At 45.2% G+C, this 22,473-nt stretch overlaps 2 protein-coding genes across 5 annotated transcripts; one reads left to right on the top strand and one right to left on the bottom strand.

Annotated features, from left to right (window-relative positions):
- The first annotated feature begins 503 nt into the window (after positions 1-503).
- Positions 504-1,808, top strand: LOC146193195 (iron-sulfur cluster assembly factor IBA57, mitochondrial). Its single transcript, XM_084602612.1, has one exon. The coding sequence runs from the start codon at positions 608-610 to the stop codon at positions 1,700-1,702; it is 1,095 nt and encodes a 364-aa protein (XP_084458738.1). The 5' UTR covers positions 504-607; the 3' UTR covers positions 1,703-1,808.
- Positions 1,809-5,744: 3,936 nt separating this feature from the next.
- Positions 5,745-20,648, bottom strand: LOC146193194 (uncharacterized). Of its 4 annotated transcripts, XR_014706795.1 has the most exons (5): positions 19,549-20,642; positions 14,296-14,452; positions 14,117-14,226; positions 10,292-10,435; positions 5,745-6,033 (listed from the first exon to the last, which is right to left on the bottom strand). XR_014706795.1 is itself a non-coding variant. In XM_084602613.1 (3 exons), exons 1-3 carry the CDS (start codon positions 19,921-19,923, stop codon positions 5,933-5,935), a joined length of 633 nt encoding a protein of 210 aa, XP_084458739.1. In that variant the 5' UTR covers positions 19,924-20,648; the 3' UTR covers positions 5,745-5,932. The 4 variants fall into 4 exon arrangements, 1 of the variants encoding a protein (XP_084458739.1); XR_014706794.1 differs by lacking the exon at positions 10,292-10,435 and having other exon boundaries at positions 19,549-20,638; XR_014706796.1 differs by lacking the exons at positions 5,745-6,033; positions 10,292-10,435 and adding an exon at positions 10,462-12,706.
- Between the last annotated feature and the right edge of the window lie 1,825 nt (positions 20,649-22,473).

The following is a 22,473-nucleotide window of genomic DNA, read 5'->3' as shown; positions in this document are numbered from 1 at the left end:
AGCCTCGGCCTTTCGGGAAACAAAAACCATTTATTGGCGACGTCTGCTTTTGCGCCTTCGCTACTATGGGTTTCGTGGTCTATGTACGCACCTTCAAATGATGATGATGACGAAAAAGAAACATCGCAGTAACGCCACTCTCCGTACCCGAGAAAAACCGACTGTCCCGCAACAAGTAGCACACCGGCCCATGATTCCTAGCGCGCCCATGGTGGCTGAAGTGCAGCGCCCTCAGCTTTCCCTCTAGTTAGTGTAAGGAACTCTATGTCCTCGCCTACCTTCTTTCTTCTCGCGCATGCGCAGCTTACCAAAATCGCTCGGTGGCGACCGGCAGGGATATGCACCAGATATGCACCAATACAAATAAAAATAAATAATGCCACGAGAATGGCTAAAATACCTCGTTTTAGGAGGAGGAGGTAAATTATTTTATTAGTTTTTTCTAGTTGTCGGTATTTTCAACGTTATTAAATGTTACTTGCTTTTAACAAACGAGCCAAACGGAGCGAAGACTGTAGCCAAACCGTTCTGAAGTGAGCTCAGCTGATAGCTGGGCTTACCGCGTGCTCAGTTAAAAAGCATTAGCAGATGCAAAGTTTCGCAGAATATGCAAAGTTTCGTCGCGTTCGTCGCTTTTAGGCTCACGCGTGCCCACTTGGCCGGCGCTTCAACGTCAGTACGGCGGCACCTATGCACCAAGAGCAGCCACCGGAGGCCCATCGTGTGCGAGCCACTGGTCAACGTACGCAAGTTGGTGCGACTGCGCGGCGCCGAGAGCCTCTCCTTCCTTCAGGGGCTGGTCACCAACGACACGCGACACTTGAGCACCGACGGGGCATCCGCCGGGAAGTCTCGCCGCTGCATGTACGCGCTCATGCTGAACAGCGTGGGCCGCGTCCTGTACGACCTACTCGTCTACCGACCGGCCGGCGAGGACGAGGTACTGGTCGAATGCGATGCCGACGCACGCCAGGGTCTGCTGCGGCTGCTGCAGCTCTACCGGCTACGCAAGCCTGTCGAGATCGCGCCATGCGATGACCTAGACGTGTGGGTCGTATTCCGGTCATTCTGCGGCGCCGTAGACGAGCCGGCGCCCGTCGACGACACTTATGTACCGGACGTGGCAAAGGGTCGCTGCTTGGTGCGCGACCCGAGGTTGGGGTTGCTGGGCTGGCGCGTGCTGGCCGATGCGGGCGAGAACCTGGTGGCGGCCAACCCGTCCCTAGTGCGTGCCAGTGGCGATGACGACGGACCGAGCTATGCGCGGCTGCGACTGCGGTTTGGCGTGGGTGAAGGGCTGCGCGAGCTCCCTCCGGCCGCCTGTTTTCCCCTAGAATGCAACGCCGACTACCTGGGCGGTGTGAGCTTCCACAAGGGCTGCTATGTGGGTCAGGAACTGACGGCGCGCACGCATCACACAGGTGTGGTGCGCAAGCGGCTTATGCCCGTGGTAATGCTGCGCGAGCCCGGAGCGTCGCTGCCGCCGGACGCCGCCGTGCGCGATGCAGCCGGCACGGTGCTGGGAAAGCTGCGTGCGCACTGCGGAACGCTGGGGTTGGCGCTTCTGCGCGTTCAAGAGGCCTTGGCCGCAACTGAAGGCGATAGCCTGCGAGTGGAAGACGTCCCGCTGAGCGTCGTAAAGCCAGGGTGGTGGCCCCGACAAGTGGCCCGGCCGGCAGCCGCCGAAGGACAAGCCACGTAGCCTTCAAACTTGTGTGCGATCTCTAGAGCTGCCAGTCAACCACAGAAAAGCATAGCTGATTGCCCCCGAACTGCATACCTTCAATACATACACCTTGTAGATAGCTACCCATTGGGTGTCCACTGCACATTCTGTTAAAGTTTGCTATGAGCAATGCACAAGCACCTAAGAAACCTTTGTTTGCCTTTTCATATATGGACATGCAGCTTTACTCATTGAGGTGCCTAAATCCTGCAAGGCACTGTGACCACGTCACAAGCCTCTCAACCAGCCTCCCTTCCTGTTGGTCGACAGTCCACCGGTTGGAATTGACTAAGAGGAGCAGGGCTAACTGATCGGTTTGTGACAGATTTGCGAATTTTCTTGTTATTGTAATGCAATTCCTGCAGGCTGCAATGGCTTTAAGTATAGAAGGCATCTTTGGAACACCATTGCCACAGAGTTCCATATGTTGTGCCTGAATGCAGGTGTGCATGTCACAAGGTTGTGCTCTGTCAAACAACCACAACAGTGACCACAGGACTGGCTGCACCTTGGGATATGGTATGGCCACCACAAAGCATCCTCACAAAGATGCCAGAGCAAAGAACCATACCTGAAATGCTCGACAGCTGTAAACATGAGGACAAAGCAGACAGCATCTATTTCAATTTGAAGCCGATTGACAAGGCAGTTTCGTCTAATCAAACGGTGTGGCTACCCTGCTGTCGAGACTCGAAGGCCAATGCATAAATTCTTCCAACTTACTGCAATAATCATGGCATTCAGTGACATTATTACAGGGCACAGGGATCTCCAAATTAGTTTATCACCCTCTTGCCAAGCTGCCAATGCACAACAGCAGAAATGAGTGACTAATCTACTCCTGCTTCCAACAGAACTTGCATGCATTGAAAGCAACGTTATGCCCTGGTTCTTATGGGCAAGGTGCGCAACTGCTGGTGCAGTAAATGGCTGAAAGCAAGCAATTGCTGTGCCTGCATTAGGATGCAATCCCGGCAGTAGGAACTGAAGTTGCATCAGCAAACCTCTACAAGCATACATTTTAATGTGGGGTTACAAAAAGGAATAATCTATTTCACTGATGGCATTGCCTTGCTAAGTAACTAATGGACGAATTGCAAAGAAGGATTAAAGACCTGCACAAGCTAAGCAGAAAGGTAAGGTAATGTTCAACAGCCTCGGAAAGGACCAGCAGTTTATAATAGGTAGCGAAACACTGCAAGTGGTAGGCAAATATTTATACTTTGGACCATGAAAGGGAAATAACTAGAATAAGATTTGGATGGGGCATATTTTGCAGGTACCTGCAGATTATGACGAGCAGCTTAACGATATTGCTCAAGAGGAAAGTATACAACACTTGCATCCTACATGTACTCGCCTATTGGCTGAAACGTGGAGAATACGAAAAGGGTTCTACTTAAGTTTAGAACAATGCAGAGGGATATGGAACAAAAAATGTTAGGTGTAACATTAAAAGATACAGAGCAGCAGGGCATATACTGCGAACAGAGGATAGCCAATGGTCGCCCGGGGTAATAAATTGGATCCCAAGGGAAGGCAAGCTTATTTAGGTATTGAGGCGAGGTTGAGGAGTCTGCAAGGGTCGTGGATGTAGCTAATGCAGGACTAGGCTAATTGGAGGAATATGAAAAAGCCCTTTGCCCTGCTCACGATAATGATGACATAGAGGTTCCCACTGTTATGTATGACCTCATACGCCCTGGGAGTGCAAAATGCTTTCGTATCTAGTGCTTCTAAAAGAAAGTACTGTACCTGTAGGATGCATGGAAAGAATGAACACAGTCCATTGGTGTGTAGCACGCTTAATTCTTGAGTCACGAAGGTAGAACTAGCGGTAGCATCATTACCTACCTTTATTTTTGTGTCTTCATGCTGGTGTGCTAAAAGCATATAAAATACAGCCAGAGCAGTAAAAATTAAGTGTCCATCCTCATACGAATACGCACAGGCTCACTTCTAAGTGGTGATGACCCTCTAGGCTCTTGATAGGCTTGTTGCCGATATGGACAAAGTGTCAATGGGCTACTACGTTGAGTGGACAGCCACATTCAAGCTAAGCATCAGTCTAGAGCACCATCACACATTAGCAGCGTGTCTGCCAACTACTGCTGGATAGCGTTAATGGGAGTAGTGCCTAAGTGATGCTATTAGTGCGAAAGCATTCACATATGGATGCCAAAGGTGAAGCCAGATATTTTGTTCCAGGGGGAGGGGAGTGGGGGAGGTGTTCATGTTGCAGCATCGCCTTCTTCCTGCAGATTTATCGAGGGATCAAATACATGAATAATAACTGTATTGCAAATGCCATTGTGCATTAGATTCTGAAAACAATTTTTGAACGCTGCACACTCAAGACAAGTAAAATATGTATTTTTTTGTAAAAGAATATGTTCACATGTCCCAGAAAATATGGCAGGAATAGCATACATCAGTGCTTCCATATTTGTCTAATTAGTAAATAAAATGTCACACGAACTTCAGAACTATCATCATCCGGACTATACCTACCGCAGGGCGAAGGCCTCTCCCATAAACCTCCAATTACCCTGGTCCTGTGCTAGCTGCATCCACTTGACCCCAGTGAACTTCTCATCCGTGCACCAACTTTCTGCCACTGCCTGCCCTACTGAACTATACCGGTTTGAAACCAGCAGAGCAGTACATGCTGCTGATATGAAAAACATAAGGACATGAAATGTACAAGTTGAGGACAAATATTTTAATTCATCAACCTTGTGTACATTTTTGTACAGGGCCAACAAAAAATCTTAATGACACTGTCTTTTGTTCCAATGTATTGGGGAGGAACAGCTGCCACTGCTTGTGCATTGTGAGTAATTGCACCAAAATAATAGTCACAATAGAAGGCACATGTAAAATGCACATTATAAATGTGAAGATACAATGGAATATTGAAAAATGCGAAGACACAACTCGATACAGAAGGAGAGAAAAAAAAGACACTGGAAACAAAGTTTGCGGCATGTATACACGAAACTTCGCAACAAGATATTTAAATATGCATATCAGTCTCCAATAAATTTATGCATCTAATCAGAAGTCACTCCACATCAAAGAAGCAAATCAACATGTTGCACAATCATAGATATTAAACTTTGAGCATAGAAAAACACAAGATCCAGGCAAGAACAAAACTATTATCGTGATATGTACTGGTGTCATGCTGTGGTCACAACAGCACCATACGGACACAAACAATGCCGAGAACTAAAGACACAGAAACCAAACAGATTGCTGCTAAACGAAGTCTTTCTAGTCATGTTTCTGCCTTCCGTTATTTCCTAGTTTACTCTGCCTCAAGATACACAGCTTTTAGATTCCGACGAAAATTAAAAATGGTAAAGCAGTTGCCTCGAAACCATAGCAGTGTATGTGGGTTCCAATTCGCCCCTTCCACTATTGCCATTCATGCACTATGGCAGCCGATAATGTGCACCACCTGAGCACTTTAGGTGGGCATAAAACATGAAAAAAAAAATAATAATAATAAAAAGCAAAATGTCCTTCACAAGAACTTTTGCACAGTCTTTGCTGGTGTCGACACTAAAGGAACACTAAAGAAAAGCTCTCAAAGAGGCGACAGATTTTGTTCTCATTACTGTCCATGTTAATGCATAAAAACACATATGCACCAGTGGACATCTATGAATGTCTGTCCCATCCATAGTTAGGAGAACGAGTTTCCACATTAACAAGGCACAAATAGATATGAGAAAGGTGGGTCCCCAGAAAAATTATCCATAGGGTCACCCATATTAATGGGGGTAGTATTAAAGTGTCAACATATTGCGGAGATCTTATTTCAAACGAGAATACCAAGGCTGTGATGATTATACATCGTGTTTTATGAAAACTTATCTAACTGCAGAAATAAACTTTATCCGTGTATTCTTTCATATGTACACAGGGCAGTAAAAAAAGACAACATAGTTACAAGTGTGCACTATGAATATGTGAATTTGCTGTGGTGCGCAAGCAAAGAATGTTTCAGGCATATTCGCTCCTGAAGTTTTATTTATTTTAATGTAGAGATGACGGTTTTGCAATCGTTCGAATGAGCTGTTAAAAGCTGAATGTTTTGGATTAAATCTTTGCTTTGAAAGATGATGTCAGTGCTTTCCTCTAGATGTGGTCATTGATCCCATTGCGATGGTGGCTTGCAGTATCAATGGTAGTTGCAGGTCACAGAAAATCAGCATTGTTTGCCTGAATGTTGAACTTTCCAATGAGAAGTTCCATACTCCTCTGTATGGCAGTAATGTCTTGATGAGGTAGGATATGACCTGTAAGGCAATCACACTAAAATATTAGTGAACAGCATTACCCCTAAACTGCGCTCCTTCCTTCGGTAATGAGCAAGAGAAAATGTGGGCATCATATTTGTTATCACCTTCACAAGTCAAGGATCTTATCATACTGCCCGATATGGAAGGTTGTGCTCAGCAAAATCAAGCTTATGTGCAGGATAGCTGAGCAATCTTGTTGCCTTTACAAAGAATGGCAAAGGTACTCAAGTTAGAATCCTGGCAACTCCATTTTCTAGAAGGCTAATTAAGGGCATGCACAAGTCTGCAGTGGCCTGCTACTAGGAGAATGCCACTTCTGAGAGTTGAAAAGGCTGGCTGCCCTAAACATTAAATTTCTGTGGCACGCATTGTCCATGGCACCTGTGTCCATTCTTTTATTGTCTCCCCAAGTTAATGTCACAGACCATCATCAACCTTATTTTGGCACCGTGTGCTGCAGGTGCACGTGTGCTCAACATGAGGCACTCGCGCTTGATTTTGTTTATTTGTTTATAGATACTGTAAGCCTTCAAGCTCGAACAGGAGTGGGTCACTAGGCAAACAACCAAGAATGAAAGAACAGCAAAAATTCAGAGCAAAGAACGAAATGGAAGTGGAACAGCGCAGGAAGCAATTCACAGTACAATTGAAAAAAAAGAAAAACGAAAAAGAAAAACACTCAAGCCAAATTTGTGATAAACAGCAAGATATCCTCAGTCAGTCCTATTCCCACAGAAGTGCCCAGATTCTGGTTTGAAATGAATCAACAGAATCAATATTCACAATTTCGTCTGGGAGGCGGTTCCATGCTGCAATAGCACAGTGAAAGAATGAGTATTTAAATTTGTCACAATGCAACGAAAAGGGTCTGATGCATCGGTGAAGATTCTGTATGAATGCTGGAAGGGTGGCACGATGTGCTCGTTTTATCTATGTTTATATGCCTGTGATAAAGAAGAAAAAGAACCTAATGGCAGAGACACGTCATGCTATTAAAGTCGGAATGTTTGCTTGATTGCATAGTGCAGTGATGTTATAAGGCACTCTAGTATCTGGAGTAAATAAAACGGAGTGCCATATGCTGTATTCTCTCTAGTTTATCAATGAGATAGGATTGGCGCGGGGACCATACGATACCGGCATACTCAAGTATCGACTGAACGAGGGTTTTAAAAGCAGTCAGTTTGACACGAGGTGGTGCTGTAGCAACATATAATGAAGCCGGAGGGAGGTTCCCAGGGATCAGAGTCCCCTCCGCTTTCGGTCGTTTACCATCGCTCTGTGCGCGGGCGAAGTCCACGCACGGCCCGACCAAGAGCACCGAGCTTTTGAATAACGGGAGCACATCAGACACAGTCGTTCTGAGGCACGCAGTGGAAGAGGATGTGTGGTGTGTCTACGGCGCGCTAAGGGCGGAAATACAGGCGCCAGGTGTGTGGCCCTTCTCGCATCGAGTCGGACGCCTTCGAGCCAGCGCTCCGTCGACGGCCATCTTTCACTGTGTTTGACTGTCCGTATAACTTTTCCTTTTCTTGTCCTATCATGCTACCATCGTAGATTGTATACTTTGTTTATTTGCCCAATTGATTAAGATTGCTTTTATGTTTACTCTTTGTCGCGTTTTGTGTTTGCCTGCGCTTTGTATCTTACTCTTGTTCTTTTAATTCTTACCTTTGTTCTTCCTGCTAATGATTAAATGTTTTGTATATTCTCCGCACTCTTTGAATTCCTTCTGATTCACCAATGCACACACGTGAACTCTACACGGGCAGACCGGCCTAATAAATTTTTGTCAAGCGCTGACTCTGAGGTCAGGTGCTGGCGTAAAACAGCCTCTGCGCCTCCACGGCTTGCTCCTGGCAGCCATTGGTCAGAGCAGTTTGAGACAGTTAACCACCTCTTAACTGACTCGTCACGAAGCGGGACCTCCGTCCTCACCATTCCTGCAGATGCATAGGCGAGGATATGGCACCTAGAAGATCTCGGAAACACTCAGCTGTTGTGCTTAATTTCTTTACATCACAGCCTGCAGGCGCCTTTTCGAGGTGACTCCAAATATAAGAAGTCCTTCTGAAAGCCAGTGCACTTTACAACCACACACATTTTATGTCTTCTTCGTGTTGACTGTACGGAACCGGCAGTCAAGCTACGAGTTGCAAAGCAGGTAGCAAAGAATTACTCATGCATTTCAGTGCAAACTAACGGCATGACTGAAGCATAGCTAGTCACACACACTGCAATGACCGAGAGCGCAGATTAAGCCAATAAGTTATCACAGTGGAGAGTTGCACAACACAACAGTGTTCCAGCGTGTGTCAAATCTCAGTGAAAAGTGTATGCCGCTTGGTAAGAACTGCATACATGAAGCAGAAGCACGTGTCAAGTAAGCGCAGCAGGCAAGGCAACGAAAGCAGCCAGTACACAGCCTGAAGAAAGGTGAAAACTTTTCTGCAATCAAGGAAGCCGCAGGTCTACAAGACATTGCTACAGATGAATGGCAAGCAAACAGTTCCATTGTTTGCAGCCATCTTGCTGAAGGCAGGCCTCTTCGAATGGAGTTGGACGTGGTGGGCCAGTGTCCCCACAACAGGGGAAGGGAAACAGCATTCCAAGAGCGGTTTCCTGACCTCTTGGTAGACCAGTCAGATGTACCGTATGTTCGCAATTCTAAGCACCCCTCCTAATTTCACCTCCCCCCCCCAAAAAAAAAAAAAAAATGAATAAAAGTTTCCATGCAAATCTAAGCACTCTTTGTTTGCAAGGAAGAGCGTGTAGACAAAGCTGCCTGCGCTCTTGCACACAATCCTGAGGTAAGCGGCATCTGCAACGCTATCTCCAGCTTCTTTTACAGCTGCATTTAGACACTACAAGACAGCGGGTCCAAGCTGCTTTCTTTGCAGCCAGCTGTTTAGCAGCCGTAATGGAAGCTGAAATGAGCTTTGCAAGCGGGTTACTACAACTTTAACTTCAAGCGAACTGTGATCATGTTTGCCGAAGACGTTTGCCAAGTTTGTTTACCAAATAAATGTTATTTCTCGCGCCTTCCTCATCAAAGTATATTTCTAAGTGCCCCCCTTCTACCCACCCTAATATCAGAATCGCGATCATAAAAGAAAGTGGGGAGCACACTATATGTACTTAGAATCAAGTACATATAAACATGGTAATACTGAAAAGTTCCTGCAGGAGACATGCCCGTTAAGCTCAAGGTTAACGTGCCAGTGCAATTCGTATGAAGAAAAGCTAAGCTGCCATCGTTGATTGCTCCTGACCACTGTCCCACCCTTCAGAGGAGAAATTGGATCACCGAGCTACAGTTCAACTTAAATGACATCAGATTTTTCAGTTCACAAGCGTTGGCAAGCTACTCACTCCAATATATTTATTTTTACAGGGACTTGGAGGAGTGAAAGCAAAAATTGTTGTTGAAGAAGATGGGCGAAGCTTTCAGGAGGTGAAAAATTCAGAAGGCTAGATTTGTATGATGTTTACCAGCCGGCAGAGCTTGACACTAACTCATAGAGGCTTAATAAACAGACCTCAAGGCCTCTTCTGGCACACGACTAGCTTCAGCACCAACCGTATTTCAAAAAGGAATGGAAAACTTGCTACAAGATATGCACCATGTAACAATTATTTCGACAATATCTTAGTACCGAAACTGGATGATGCAGATCCCTTCAAGAACATAGCCAGAGTGCTACAACACCTGCAGGATAGAAGCCTCAAGCTCTAGCCATAAAAATGTTCATTCCTAGCCAAAAAGAAAGGTTGACTAACTGGGTCATGTCCCTAATGCAGATGCATTGAGATCATTGAGGGACCCCTACTGATAAATTTCGTCTCTGGTATCTAACCTGGCTCAGGATGGTCCAGTTCAAAGGATTTACAACTTGTTCCCAGTAACGCTCTGCTCGATGATGACTCGAAACAAGGAGTGCTGAAGATGCGAAGTACTCCAGTGGGACCAACTTTTATGTCAGCAAAAACCACAACTTCAAAGAAGATACAGGCCGTCGTAAATGCTCCAAGCCTGAAGAACATCAAGCAACTTCAAAGCTACCTTGGACTCAAAAACCTGCCTAACCTTTCCACAGTTCTGCTGAATCTCCTACTTGCAAAAGAAACTACATGGAAGTTGAAAAGCGTAGAGGATGAATGGATGGCTAGTGCATCAGGCTTTATGTGAAGCTTAAGCTCATGGACTCCTGGAAGCATAGAGGAACAAACGCTCAAAAAGTAAGGATCTACTGACCTCTGGGCCAGTACTACAGCACCTCGATCCCTCCAAGGAAATTTTTCTCAGCTGCAGTGCTTCATCCTACAGAACTAGAGCTGTCTCGCATATTGAAATTCATCTGGGAAACATCATATTGCCTTTGCATTGAGAAGCCTTCTTCTAGAAGAAAAAGAGTTATAGTCACCTGGGCTTCTTTAAAAAAGCCTTTGCCATGATTTTTGGTGTCTTGAAATTTTAGCACTACTTCTGAGGTCAAGATTTCGGTAAGTGATCAAAAACCACATCTGGACCTTCTCAGTCAAATCAAGCCTATCCCGATAGACCATCACCAAAATGTACTATATGCTGGGCAATTACCCTGTTAATATACAACTGGTACAAGCTCGTGTACTGCTCTAGCATCACCTATGCCGATGCACTAAGCTTTTTACCACACACTTGACACTTCTCTCATACAACGTGCAGCACGTCTTCCACACACACCAGTGCAGTCGCAGAGAAGAGCTGTGCACTCTCACGTGCCTCTCTCTCTCTCACTACAGCCAAACGGGCGAGTTGGTGGAACATACTGAATGGAAAACAGCACAAGAGATAAACACCAAAGCAGAGAACCACAGGAGCAGCATTCGTCCTGTGGTTCTTTTCTTTGGTGTTTGTCTCCTGCACTGTTTTCCATTCTCTCTCTCAATCGGCTGAGTTCAGCAACTGAACACTACACAAAAAACGTAAAAGAAGAAAGAATTTTCCAATCTTTACACCAAAGAAAGCATGCTGCCTTCTAATAGTTGTGCAGACTTCTAAAAAACTGCTTTTAAAATTAGCCTATCTTGAAAAAACCCAGGAAGGCCAGATGCTGCTTCATTGAACACGAGCAAAGACATAAAGCCACTTCTTTTCAGACCTCCACAACCGTGGTGAAATGATTTCCCACAGGACAGAGATGTCAGCCATGATTCGTCGCTGCGTCACTATACCAGGCCTACACTCAAAATAATGGCTGAATGTGGAAAAAGTAAGATATGTGGTTCTTGAACATCAGAACAGCATCGACAGTGACCAACTACAAGTTTACACTGATGGCTCTGTGAGCAGATATGAGCGGCCATGCTTAGCTGCGATTTTAGAGCCTGCCCTTGATATATCTTGCGCTGGACACCACCGACTAGGGTCATTGACTTTGGCAGAATCACTGGCTCTTGCAAAGTGTCTTGAACACCTGGTCTGCAATCCAGTGTCACCGTGCTGTCTGGCTCCTAGACTGCACTACAGCACTTACAATGAGGGACCCCTACTGATAAATTTCGTCTCTGGTATCTAACCTGGCTCAGGATGGTCCAGTTCAAAGGATTTACAACTTGTTCCCAGTAACGCTCTGCTCGATGATGACTCGAAACAAGGAGTGCTGAAGATGCGAAGTACTCCAGTGGGACCAACTTTTATGTCAGCAAAAACCTGACTTAAGAATGCACAAGATAATGCGAAGCACTCCATAGTGCTCGACAATCTGCACTTAGCTATGTTAAACATTTTTTTTTTCACTAGCCCATTTCAATAAAAATTTGTAAGAATTCGTAATTTATTTAGCCAACATTCACCTTTCTCAGTGCAATCAAAGTGGTGGGATTGAATTATAACTGTATTTAAGTGGAGGTGAAATGTAAAAATGCTGATGCACTGAGCGATATTGATGCATGTCAAAATTAGATCAGTCCTCCCCTACAATGTTTCTTCAAAGCCCATGTGCAGCACTGGGACATTAAACATCACATAACATACAAAAAAATAAAATCTCTATGCATTTCACGTCACTGACTGTTCATGGCTACATGAGCCTAAGGGCCTCCACAGAGGGGTTTAATTACCATGGTACCAATATGATCTGGCAGGTTTCTGACATTTATGAATAACGATATATAGAAGATTATGAGGACAATGTTCTAATTCTACGGTATGTGCTTTATTTCTTGTAATCATGCATGACATTATTATACATGAATCGCCGCGTGGCACCTCAATTACCTGTCGTAATTCTGCATCATGCTTTATGCAAATCTGTCAAACTGCAGAAGGTTATCAATATGTTGTATCTTGGATGATGAGGTCTAGTTACACAAACTTCAAAAAAAAAAAGCACCGAACAAAACCTTACGAGAGCATTGAAGAAGCAAGCCAAATTTCTTCTCTTGCCCGCTTCAGTTTCAACAGCCCAGAAATGTATGTGATGCTGAAGTTCTGTATAGGTCAGATGAGGAATGAAAAAAAAAAAAAAAAAACAGATGCAATTGCTTCTTTGTCCTTTTGATTCACCAACTTCCCTGCCACAAGAACCAGAATCACGAGTGGAAGCAAAGGCTTTGTCACAGTTTTCTTCATGCCTCACATGACTTACATTCTCACACCCTAGCCCTTTCTTGGCTGTTGAAACCGAAACTGGAACAGATGAGAGAAAAATTTCAGTGATAAATGATTTCATGATTGCATGCAAATACCACATAGTGATCCATACAAAGTAATGGCTTAGGCATCATTAGCAAGAATAAAACATGCATCCAACATTTGGTGCCTATCAAAATATAAAAAAACTGGCTTGCTTCTTCAATGCTCTCGTAAGGTTTTGTTCGGTGCTTTTTTTTTTTTGAAGTTTGTGTAACTAGACCTCATCATCCAAGATACAACATATTGATAACCTTCTGCAGTTTGACAGATTTGCATAAAGCATGATGCAGAATTACGACAGGTCTAAAGTATTCCTTTCTTGTGATAAAAATATGCAAAGTAGACAAGAAGAAGGTTCCTTGGGCCAAGTTTCACAACATTTAAAAAGTATCTTGAAATGGATAAAAAGGCCAAGTGCAGATTAACTATCCATTGTTTCACTCTAAAAGGTTCCATTTAGCAAAGCAAAGCATGCAAGTGCGGTATTCTATCCATTTATTCATGATCAAGAACTTTTTTCTACATCAAATAAATTTTCGAAGTAAAAACGAATTGCAGATCCCTTTATTCTTGTTATCAGGCACGAAAATATAAAATTTTCATAATAAGTTCAGGAAGTCGACCAGCGATCCCTTGGATGATCTAATGCGGAAGTCCCAATTTTACATGGCTTTAAACTTCATTGCAAGATTTCCATGCAATAAGATCTGGCTCGAGCACCCTCCAGGAAAGAATTTCCAATGCTTACATTGGGCAGAATTCCATGCTGTGTGAAGTTATGTGCTATAAAAATATAAAGCATAGTTGAAGTTCTGCATGCAGGCTTGACCAGTACTCTGTAGCCCCTCCCCCTCAAAAAGATGATGCAAATAATGCATTATACACTTGTCTGATGAGAAACAAATTACCACTAATCAATACTGCCAACTTTCTCAGTGAATCAACAAAGAAACGAAACATTAACCACTCTGTGAGTCCTGCATGTCTTATTCATTTTACAAACCCAACAGTAGGATGAAAAATGAAAGAAAACAAGAGAAAGGCTTGCTTAAAATACAACTCATTTGAAATACTGTGCCCATTCAGTTTTTGCAGCTATAAATAACTGAAAGTGGTCATAATACTAAGCCAGATAAATGCATGCAGCAGGAACAAGCTGAGAACACATTTCAATATTTAGTGCTGGTAGGCTGGTACCAGCTACTTTCCTGAGACAGCTGAGAGAGGACCCTTGAAATGCTACACGACACAGACAGCTGGCAGGCAGCACTTGGAAAGGGCATGACAGCAGAGGTAAAATGGTAAAGCAACTCTACCGCCATAAGCTGGCAGCCAAAAGTTGCAATGCTTAATTTAGAAGTCCAGCAGCTGTGAAATACTGGAATACTGGAGCTAAGTTAGTACCTGAATGGGTGGTGGCTGGCTGCAAGGATGGTTGCCAACAAGCTGAACCAGTTAGTACACACCTCGGGTTTGAGTCCCTCTGGAGCTTGTAAATGCTGGTGTCTGTGTTGCTGCAAAAAGTGCAGCACAGACAGCTGTCAATATCGGTATGAAAAGCAAGGATTACCAGACATACTCACCTTTTAGATGCCTCTCTGTCTGTGTACTAACCCCTGGGATAGGATGGGATGGTATGAGGTGATTGCAACCAGGACAGATGCGCACCACTGCATCAAGACCAGTTTCGTTAGTGAGGCCTGGCCAATGCTCATCGGGCGCACACACGGCATTCCGAACCTGCAAGTAGAACAAGACTAGTAATGCACGTTAACTTTCATTATCAGGAGAACAAGATTGACACTAATTCTTCTATACGGTTCCACAATTATGGCAATAAGTGCAAGATCTCCCGCCAACTTGCTCATTCCATTCTGTAACACGACCAAGTATCTACAATGACTGCAGGTGTAGCAATAAATATTTGATAGCTTTGGGTGCAGCGGCAAGGCTTGTTCAGTGTTGGGGATGCAAATTTGTTAAGCTACTCCTGCAGAAGGAAACTAATGCAGTACTGCGCCATAACAGCTGAGACAATACTGCAAACACTTCGCATCGGCCTAAACTAGGAACATCTTTTGTTGTTCAGCAAGTTCAAAATACAGTTACCTACAATAAAGAACAATATATGTCTTCTTTGACACGATCAGCTGAGCCCTCATCCATAAATGCTGTGCTACTATAGTCCGCTTCATGCTCTGCTCATTTTTCTAGAAATTAATCACTGAGCCAGGCAGAGGTTTGCTGTCATTGCTGCCATCATCCCCCCAAAAAACCTGAATGTCATTTTGCTTGAGCATGCATAATCTGGACAATACTGGTTGATTCCACTTCCTTGGTAGCATCATCATCATCAGCCGTACTATACCCACTGCAGGGCAAAGGCCTCTCCCATTTTCCTCCAATTAACCCGGTCCTGTGCTAGCATCATCATCAGCCGTACTATACCCACTGCAGGGCAAAGGCCTCTCCCATTTTCCTCCAATTAACCCGGTCCTGTGCTAGCTGCATCCACTTGACCCCTGCAAATTTCTTTATCTCATCCACCCTCCTAATTTTCTGCCGCCCCCTGCTACGCTTTCCTTCCCTTGGAATCCAATTTGTTACCCTTAGTGACCATGCATTATTTTCTCTTAGCCTTACATGCCCTACCCATGCCCATTTCTTCTCGATTTCGACTAGAATGACATTACTGTTTTTTATTTGACCCATTCTACATGCTTCTTATTTCTTAACATTACACCTACCATTTTCCACTCCATCCTCTTTTCGTTAGCCTCAATGTTTCAGTCCCACACGTAAATACAGCTACGATGCAACTGTCATATACTTTCCAACTTGTTTCTCTTAAAGACCATCTTCGAACTACATGCCCTGCCCATGCCCATTTCTTCTTCTTAATTTCAACTAGAATATCATTAACTCATTATTTCTCTGACCCACTCTGCACACTTCCTATCTCTTAATTCTACCATTTTTTTTTTCCACAGCCATTTTCATCCAATTCCCCACTGTTGTCTGCAAGCACCAAACGACAAGCACTCATTTTTTTGGAAATTCATTTGCAGTACTTTTGCTTAATGAGTATCATTCAGGTGCTCGTCAAATATCGTCCCGAACTAGTTGTCCACAATACCAACATAGTCCGTCGGAAAGTCACAGCAACAAAGAATGCCCGGTTTCCTTTGTTTGGCAGTCTTGGCAGCATTACACTTGGTGAAGGTAATGTTTTCCATCAAAGCTGGTCTCTCTTCGTACTTTCCCGATAGTCAATTTTTTTTATTGCGAAAGCAATACTACTCGCACTTTCAAGTCTTCGCGTGACCCGGCCGCAGTTACATCTTACCCACGTGACGCTGTGACGTCACAACCCACGTGACACACGGGCTGGCAGGAGCTGCCAACTTGGGTCTCTCATTTCACATGGGACGGTTATGTCAGAATCAGCCTGCTAGGACCCTGGCATTCACGTTACCCCTATAGGCCACTAAGGCACGTTCATATGGGTTGGTTAAAGCAGGGCTTTATATGTGGGCTGAGGAAGAAGAACGCTCGGTCAACCGCAGCTAATGCTTTCGCTTAATATTTGGTTCAGCAGCGTTGAACCCTTGTAATATTTTTCCAAATGTTAGTACTGCCATCTGGCAAACTTTCAACTTGTATTTGAGCTTTGGTCTTGCACAATCTGTGCCTGCCTTCCGGCCAACTGATGTTCACGCAGACTATGTTGGTGCTAGTCTTGCTCATGGCAAGGCGCAGCAGGTACCAAACAGCTTCTTTGGAAGAAATTTACCCGTTGTTAGTCACTTTTACACACCTAGTCAATACATAAAAATCTCAGCCTCTAGACTGGCCCCCACAAGTAGTTTGATGTTTTTAGTACGTAGCACTACTAGCCGCAATCACGGATTTCGCCGGAGTCTGTCCGAAGCCGCTCGCTGTGGGTCGCTGTGCCGGCGGGGGGGCCGAGGGGCACTTGTCGACAAGTGAAGTGGTGGAAAAGCGTCGAGTTCTTGTATCTTGTTGTGTGCGGCAAGCTTGAAGACTGTGCAGCACAGTTTGACAGGGAGGTGTTGGGCTCGACATGCCTGGAGTTTAGACAGTTGGCGCCAAACCGACTGAATTATGGGAAGAGCGACCGGTTGCTGCAGGACAGAGTGTGTGCGCGTGTTTACAAGCCGGCATCCCTTTTGCAGAAGTGTCTCGGTCGCGCATGTGTTCCGGTTCGGCGCTAACTGCTCTGTCTCTCGGTTTGAGGGGAAAGGGCGCGGAGGCCATAAATCTCCGAAACGTGGCGAAACACGAGCTGTGGAAAATGCGTGGCAGAGGGAGCTGCTTTCGGTGCCTTCTCGGGAAGGTGCCTGGACATATGTCCCTTTGAAACCGCCGCCCGGGTGCAACCGACCAAGAGCAGCGATCGGAATGTTTGGGCCTTAGGTTTGTGTGTTGTGTGTTTTAGAAGCGCAACTGCCGGCGCTGTTTGTGACTGCTGGCTACCTCTTGCGTGAGCTCAGGGAAGATTTTGGAGAGAGTGTAAATCGCTGAAGTGTATGCATGAAAGGTATAGCGGGGATAAGCGGTGCTACACACCTACTTCGTATTTGATTAACTATTCAAATCGACCATATTTTGCTCACATTTGATATTCCACAATTCTTTGTTAACATACTCCATGACATAGGACGCACACGCATAAACAACCACGGCTACCTGGAGGTCAGTGTTTGAATTTAGCCATTCAACGCAGAGGTTGAACGGGCTGACAAACTTCTGCATCACCTTTCATTCCAACATCAGCGTAGGATGGGTGAGACCAGCACGAATGATGTATGCACCTCAAAAGCAATGAGTGTCAAATTTTAATCTACCTGGTTCCACTTCTGGAAAGGAAAATAAAAGTTCAAGAAAGCCAACGACAAAAAGACAAATATATGCAGTGACGTGTCTCTGTCTTATGTGTTAATTTCCCCCTTACCTTAACTGCGTTATTTTTTCCTCTACAGAAGTCTACATGATCCACACTCATTTTCTTCCGATACCACGAAACACTCTAGCATCAGTGCTAGTTTCAATGGAATTTGTGCTTTGTGTGTCTTCTTGAGCAACATCGCCACCTTCATACTCTATGTGGAAGCTGCCGAGTTGAGTGGGATGCAAGTTGTGGAGCCATCTGACAAGATGGGGGCCCCTACAGAGCAGAAACATGGTATTTCTCTCAGGACAAGAAGTGCCACAAAAGGAAGCAGCGCCTGTGTGTTGACCCAGACATGATCACACATTATGCTTCCCGGCATGTGGCCTGTTGCCAGTGACGAAGGAAACATTCCCAATTTTCGATACCAGGTGGAAATTTTACATGTGGGACCACTTTAAGTCGGTTACTGGACAGGGACCAGTTCGCAATGTGGGGCCCCCGCCTCCCAGTTCAAAAACAAGACATTCAAGACTGAGAATTACATATTCTTTCGTAGAAGTTAGCACAAAAGCATAGATTGTGTACAAGAAACAAGCGACATAATAATACATTCTAAGCTCTATAATTAAGCATGACTACAGATGGATGGATGGTGGCTTTACCCTTTGTATTGGACGGTAGCTTGCGCCGCCTAGCCTATAATCCCTTTTTCCCTCTTTTAAGAATCAGCCCGTGTTTCGTAGTTTCTCTTCTCCCCTGCCCTACTCCACCAATCTCCCAACCGCTCTTTCGTTATACTAACTTTTTCTCATCTATTTGTGCACCTTCTCCAACAAATCCCAGTGCCCTCTCCAGATCTGTCTCCTTTCCACCTGGGATGACCGGTTGAAGTTTCTTGCACCTCAGCACTATATGATCTATCGTCGCTAATTCATCTCCATAAACTGCGCATAATACATCTACTTCTTCAAATGTTGCCTTTGTTCGCAGGACCCCAGCTCTAGCTTCGAACAGTAGTGAGTTGCCTTGTGAGTTGTCAAATAGATTTTCCTTCCTTATGTCCTGCTTTTGACTTCTATACACACTCAGCACCAATTTTTCTTGCATTCCTGCTTTCCACAACTGTCTTTCCGTTTCTTTTACCTCACTTTCCACGTTAGTATTTTGCTGTGTCACATCAGTCGTCTGTACATACTGAAACCTTAGCTTTCGGGTTCTGTTTGTCCACTTTGTATTTATGCTTTTCATGTATAAGTACTTGCATACCTTTCTTGGCCACCTTGTTTCTTCCATTTCGGACAGCCTCGTTTGCCAACTGCCTCTCTCGCATCAAAAGACGACCAGCCCATGTCCCCTTGGGTACCCTCAATCGGAGCGTTTCCATGGGACCCTAGGGCTAACCTGCCCACCCGTCTCTGACTGGTTTCAAGGCTTGACTGAACCTCCGATTTCAAGCACAGGACCGCATTCCCAAAAGTGAGGCCCGATACCATAATTCCTTTCCATGCCCCCCTAACTACCTCATACCTATTATAGTTCCAAAGCGCCTTGTGTTTCATATCTTCATTCCTTTTTCCTTTGTCTTTGATAGTTCTTTCTTGTTCTTTCAGATAGTATCTGCCTTCATTTAGCCATATGCCCATATATTTACATTTCTACACATGGTCAATCTTTGTTTACTGTACCACTATTGGGTCCCGATTTCTTTCTACTGAATAGCAGTCCCAACTTAAGCCCCTCCTTGTTAGCTCCTGCAACCCATCTCGCTTGTCTGCCAGCAGGACAATGTCGTCTGCGTAAATCAATCCCGGTAGCACTTGGCTTACACACAGTTGCTTACACATAGTTACTGATGGTTGCTTACGTTGCACATGATTTAAATGTTCATCCCAATTCGGGAAAGTGCGAGACTCAAGCTCACCGTGGAGAAGTCCTTGGCGTGCCACAGTCTATCACAGACGCTACACACATGGTCAAACGGACTGTTTGTGAACTCTCGGTGGAACCTTTTTGTAGCAGACAAACACACATAGCCCACAGGCGATGCTGTCGCTGACGGCGAAGACGAAGCAGCAGCGGCAGCCTCCGCTGCCAATTTCTTCAGTCTTCTTTCACGGGCATACTTGCGTTGCTTCTCTAGTCGAGCTTCTCGCTGTTCGTCAGGCTCTGTTACCAATTTAAAACGCCTCCTTTTCTTTGCTGCTTCCCGGCGAGCTATATCGGCAGGATGATCAGACAGAGCCAGGCGCCTGCGCCTAAGAGTTGACGCACTCGGACCGGTGCGCGTCTTATCCATTGCGCCATGGATCCTTGGCAATACTCCCTAGTAGACGTCTAGCCCGCTGAGTTTATCATGGAGCAAGAATAACCTGTATGAACTGGCCGCCTCTGAACGTGGCCTTGGTGGCCAATTGGCATCGTCACCGATGGGCCTTTGTCGCGCCACTCGTCCATTCCATTCCATAGAGTTCCTTACACTAACTAGAGGGAAAGCTGAGGGCGCTGCCCTTCAGCCACCATGGGCGCGCTAAGAATCATGGGCCGGTGTGCTACTTGTTGCGGGACAGTCCGTTTTTCTCGGGTATGTGGAGTGGCGTTACTGCGATGTTTCTTTTTCGTTATCATCATCATCTGAAGGTGCGTACATAGACCGCGAAAGCCATAGTAGCGAAGGCGCAAAAGCAGACGTCGCCAATAAATGGTTTTTGTTTCCCGAAATGCCACTAAAAACTTCCTTAAGTGATTGCACAACCATAAATATTTTTATAACGTTTTTCTGTTTCAAATTTTGCCTATTAAGTGCGAAATATTGGTATTTGTGCTGCTCAAAACTAAGCCAATAGGAGAAAGAGTCATCGCTTATATTGGATAAATCTCACACTGGCATTCTGTTTCTCTCTGTTTTTGTAATTTATAGTCACAATATTCAATCTTAGGACATTATTTACGGTAGAACAACGTTTATCTTTGCATTAGTTTTGGCCAAAAGTTGTAGTTCTGCACTCGGTAGCTTTCCGGCCCATGATGCTTTGAGCGCCCATGGTGGCTGAACTGGCCGTACTGGCCGTCTGGAAACTCCATGTAAACTCCCATAAACGGCAGCACAGCTTTCCCTCTAGGTAAGAGTAAGAAACTATATGGGTGCGTTCCAATACCCCCTCGTAGACGTCTACTTAGACGGCTACGCGAGCAGCCGCCATCTTGGGACGCGTTCCAATTCTCGCGAAGCAGTCTCGCGTAGACGGCTTCGCCGAAGTCAACATCGATGCAGACTACTTTGCTGTCTAAACATGGCGGACAGAACGCGTTTCGCGCTGAGCGAGTCGTGCGTGCGGTGGTTGCAGTAGCTGTACGGTGGTCGTGCTATTTGCGAACGCCGGAGTATGCATATGAACGATCTTTCAAACGTGAGTTGTTACGTCAATGTATGCGCTAGCTAGAGGCTAATTTAGCTGTCTTTATGGTCGTAAGATTCGTAGCAGTGCAGATTCTTGTACCGCGCACTGAGAGGAAAGCGTGCGTTGGATGCTGTTGGTCTTCTTTTTTAACTTGACGACGAGATTCTTCAATATTGATGTTATCGACGAACTCGTCGCTTTCTGGGCACCTCGCCGGGAGTCGGGACGGCTGCTGTACGGCGCACGTGTGTGTTTCTACCTTGCTGTAGTAGCCGTGTCAAACTGTTCCGCGGATTTTCAGTTAATCTGGGAAGAACGAACTCGCCTGAAGATGCCGACTTGTTGCGCATTGATTTTTTTGTGCCTGTACATTATTAAAACGAGTTGTCTTTGGTTTCCTCGTCTAGTGACTACGGACAACAGGTGTAACGGTACAAAGTTTTCGTTTGCTGTAGCCGGTTATCACCTTTCGTCCATAATCCCCTCAAGTTTACAGTATTTTGCATGTTTTCATTCTTACAGCTGTGTGAATGAGACATCTGAGAAGCATGTACACTTCAGCATCAGTAATAAAAAAGGAAAAACGGACTAACGTTCTCTTCCGTCAATTCGTGAGCGGACTCATTGCGTGAGAAGTCGGTCTACTACAAGTTAACCTATTAATAGCATATCTAAGTTATGGCGATTACAAATATAATATTGTTGCTGCAAAAAATCGGCAAACCGTTAAAAACAGGATTTTCACCTGTATTGTCGTAAATCTTTAAAAAAAACAGCGCTATGATAGTTATTCAAACGTTTTAGTTCAACCTTTATGCCGCGAGGTGACGCCAGGCGTAGACAGGTAGGCGCGTTTATAGACTAGACCTTCTTTATTGGAATGCTCCGTCGCTTCTGCGCATGCGCCAGCTGAAAGAAGTGAGGAGGAATAACTTGCCGGATGTGGCGTAAAACTTGTTTTATGTTTTGTTTGTAAAATGTCTGCCGCTTCTCGTCGCTGATTCTAGCGATAGGCCGATAGCTGGTCGCTAGTGTCGCCGGCTCCGTGACCGTGATCGCTCGCAAGCCGGACTTGGCTGTGGCGCTGGTGGCGGACGGGTTTCCCCTCGAGACCAGCCGTGGCTAGTTCTGCAATGCGTGTCAGCCCGCCCTTGTCGATTGAACATGCCTGCAGTATGTTGCAAGTAACTGGTGTGGTCAGCATTCCATGTACTTACTTGCATTTCCCGAAATTTATACGAGTCACTGCCTTTGGATCATCCGGAAGTATGTATACAATCGGTCTGAGGTGTACAGCGCAAGCAACGCAACACATGGGATGCGAAAAACTCGTCTCCGATCGAGTACTTGAATGGAATCTCACTGTCATTTTTATCGTTGTCCTCGACTTCGACACCACTATTCAGCAGCAGTGGTAAACTTTAATCACCTCGAAAGTTTTGTTGAAG

Source organism: Amblyomma maculatum, chromosome 4, assembly GCF_055883805.1.
Source record: "Amblyomma maculatum isolate TAMU_Amacu chromosome 4, ASM5588380v1, whole genome shotgun sequence".
In the NCBI taxonomy this organism is placed as follows: domain Eukaryota; kingdom Metazoa; phylum Arthropoda; class Arachnida; order Ixodida; family Ixodidae; genus Amblyomma; species Amblyomma maculatum.
Note: the sequence above shows the minus strand (reverse complement) of the source record. Positions and strands in the feature narration are given on the sequence as shown.

Bases quoted from the DNA above. Each gene is read 5' to 3' on its own strand.
- LOC146193195 (XM_084602612.1), top strand. From the start codon at position 608: ATGCAAAGTTTCGTCGCGTTCGTCGCTTTTAGGCTCACGCGTGCCCAC.
- LOC146193194 (XM_084602613.1), bottom strand. From the start codon at position 19,923: ATGGATAAGACGCGCACCGGTCCGAGTGCGTCAACTCTTAGGCGCAGG. The intron at 14,453-19,548 runs GTGAGCTTGAGT...TTCTACTTGCAG, and splicing joins ACGCCAAGGACTTCTCCACG to GTTCGGAATGCCGTGTGTGC. The intron at 6,034-14,295 runs GTGAGTATGTCT...ATTGCCTTACAG, and splicing joins GACAGAGAGGCATCTAAAAG to GTCATATCCTACCTCATCAA.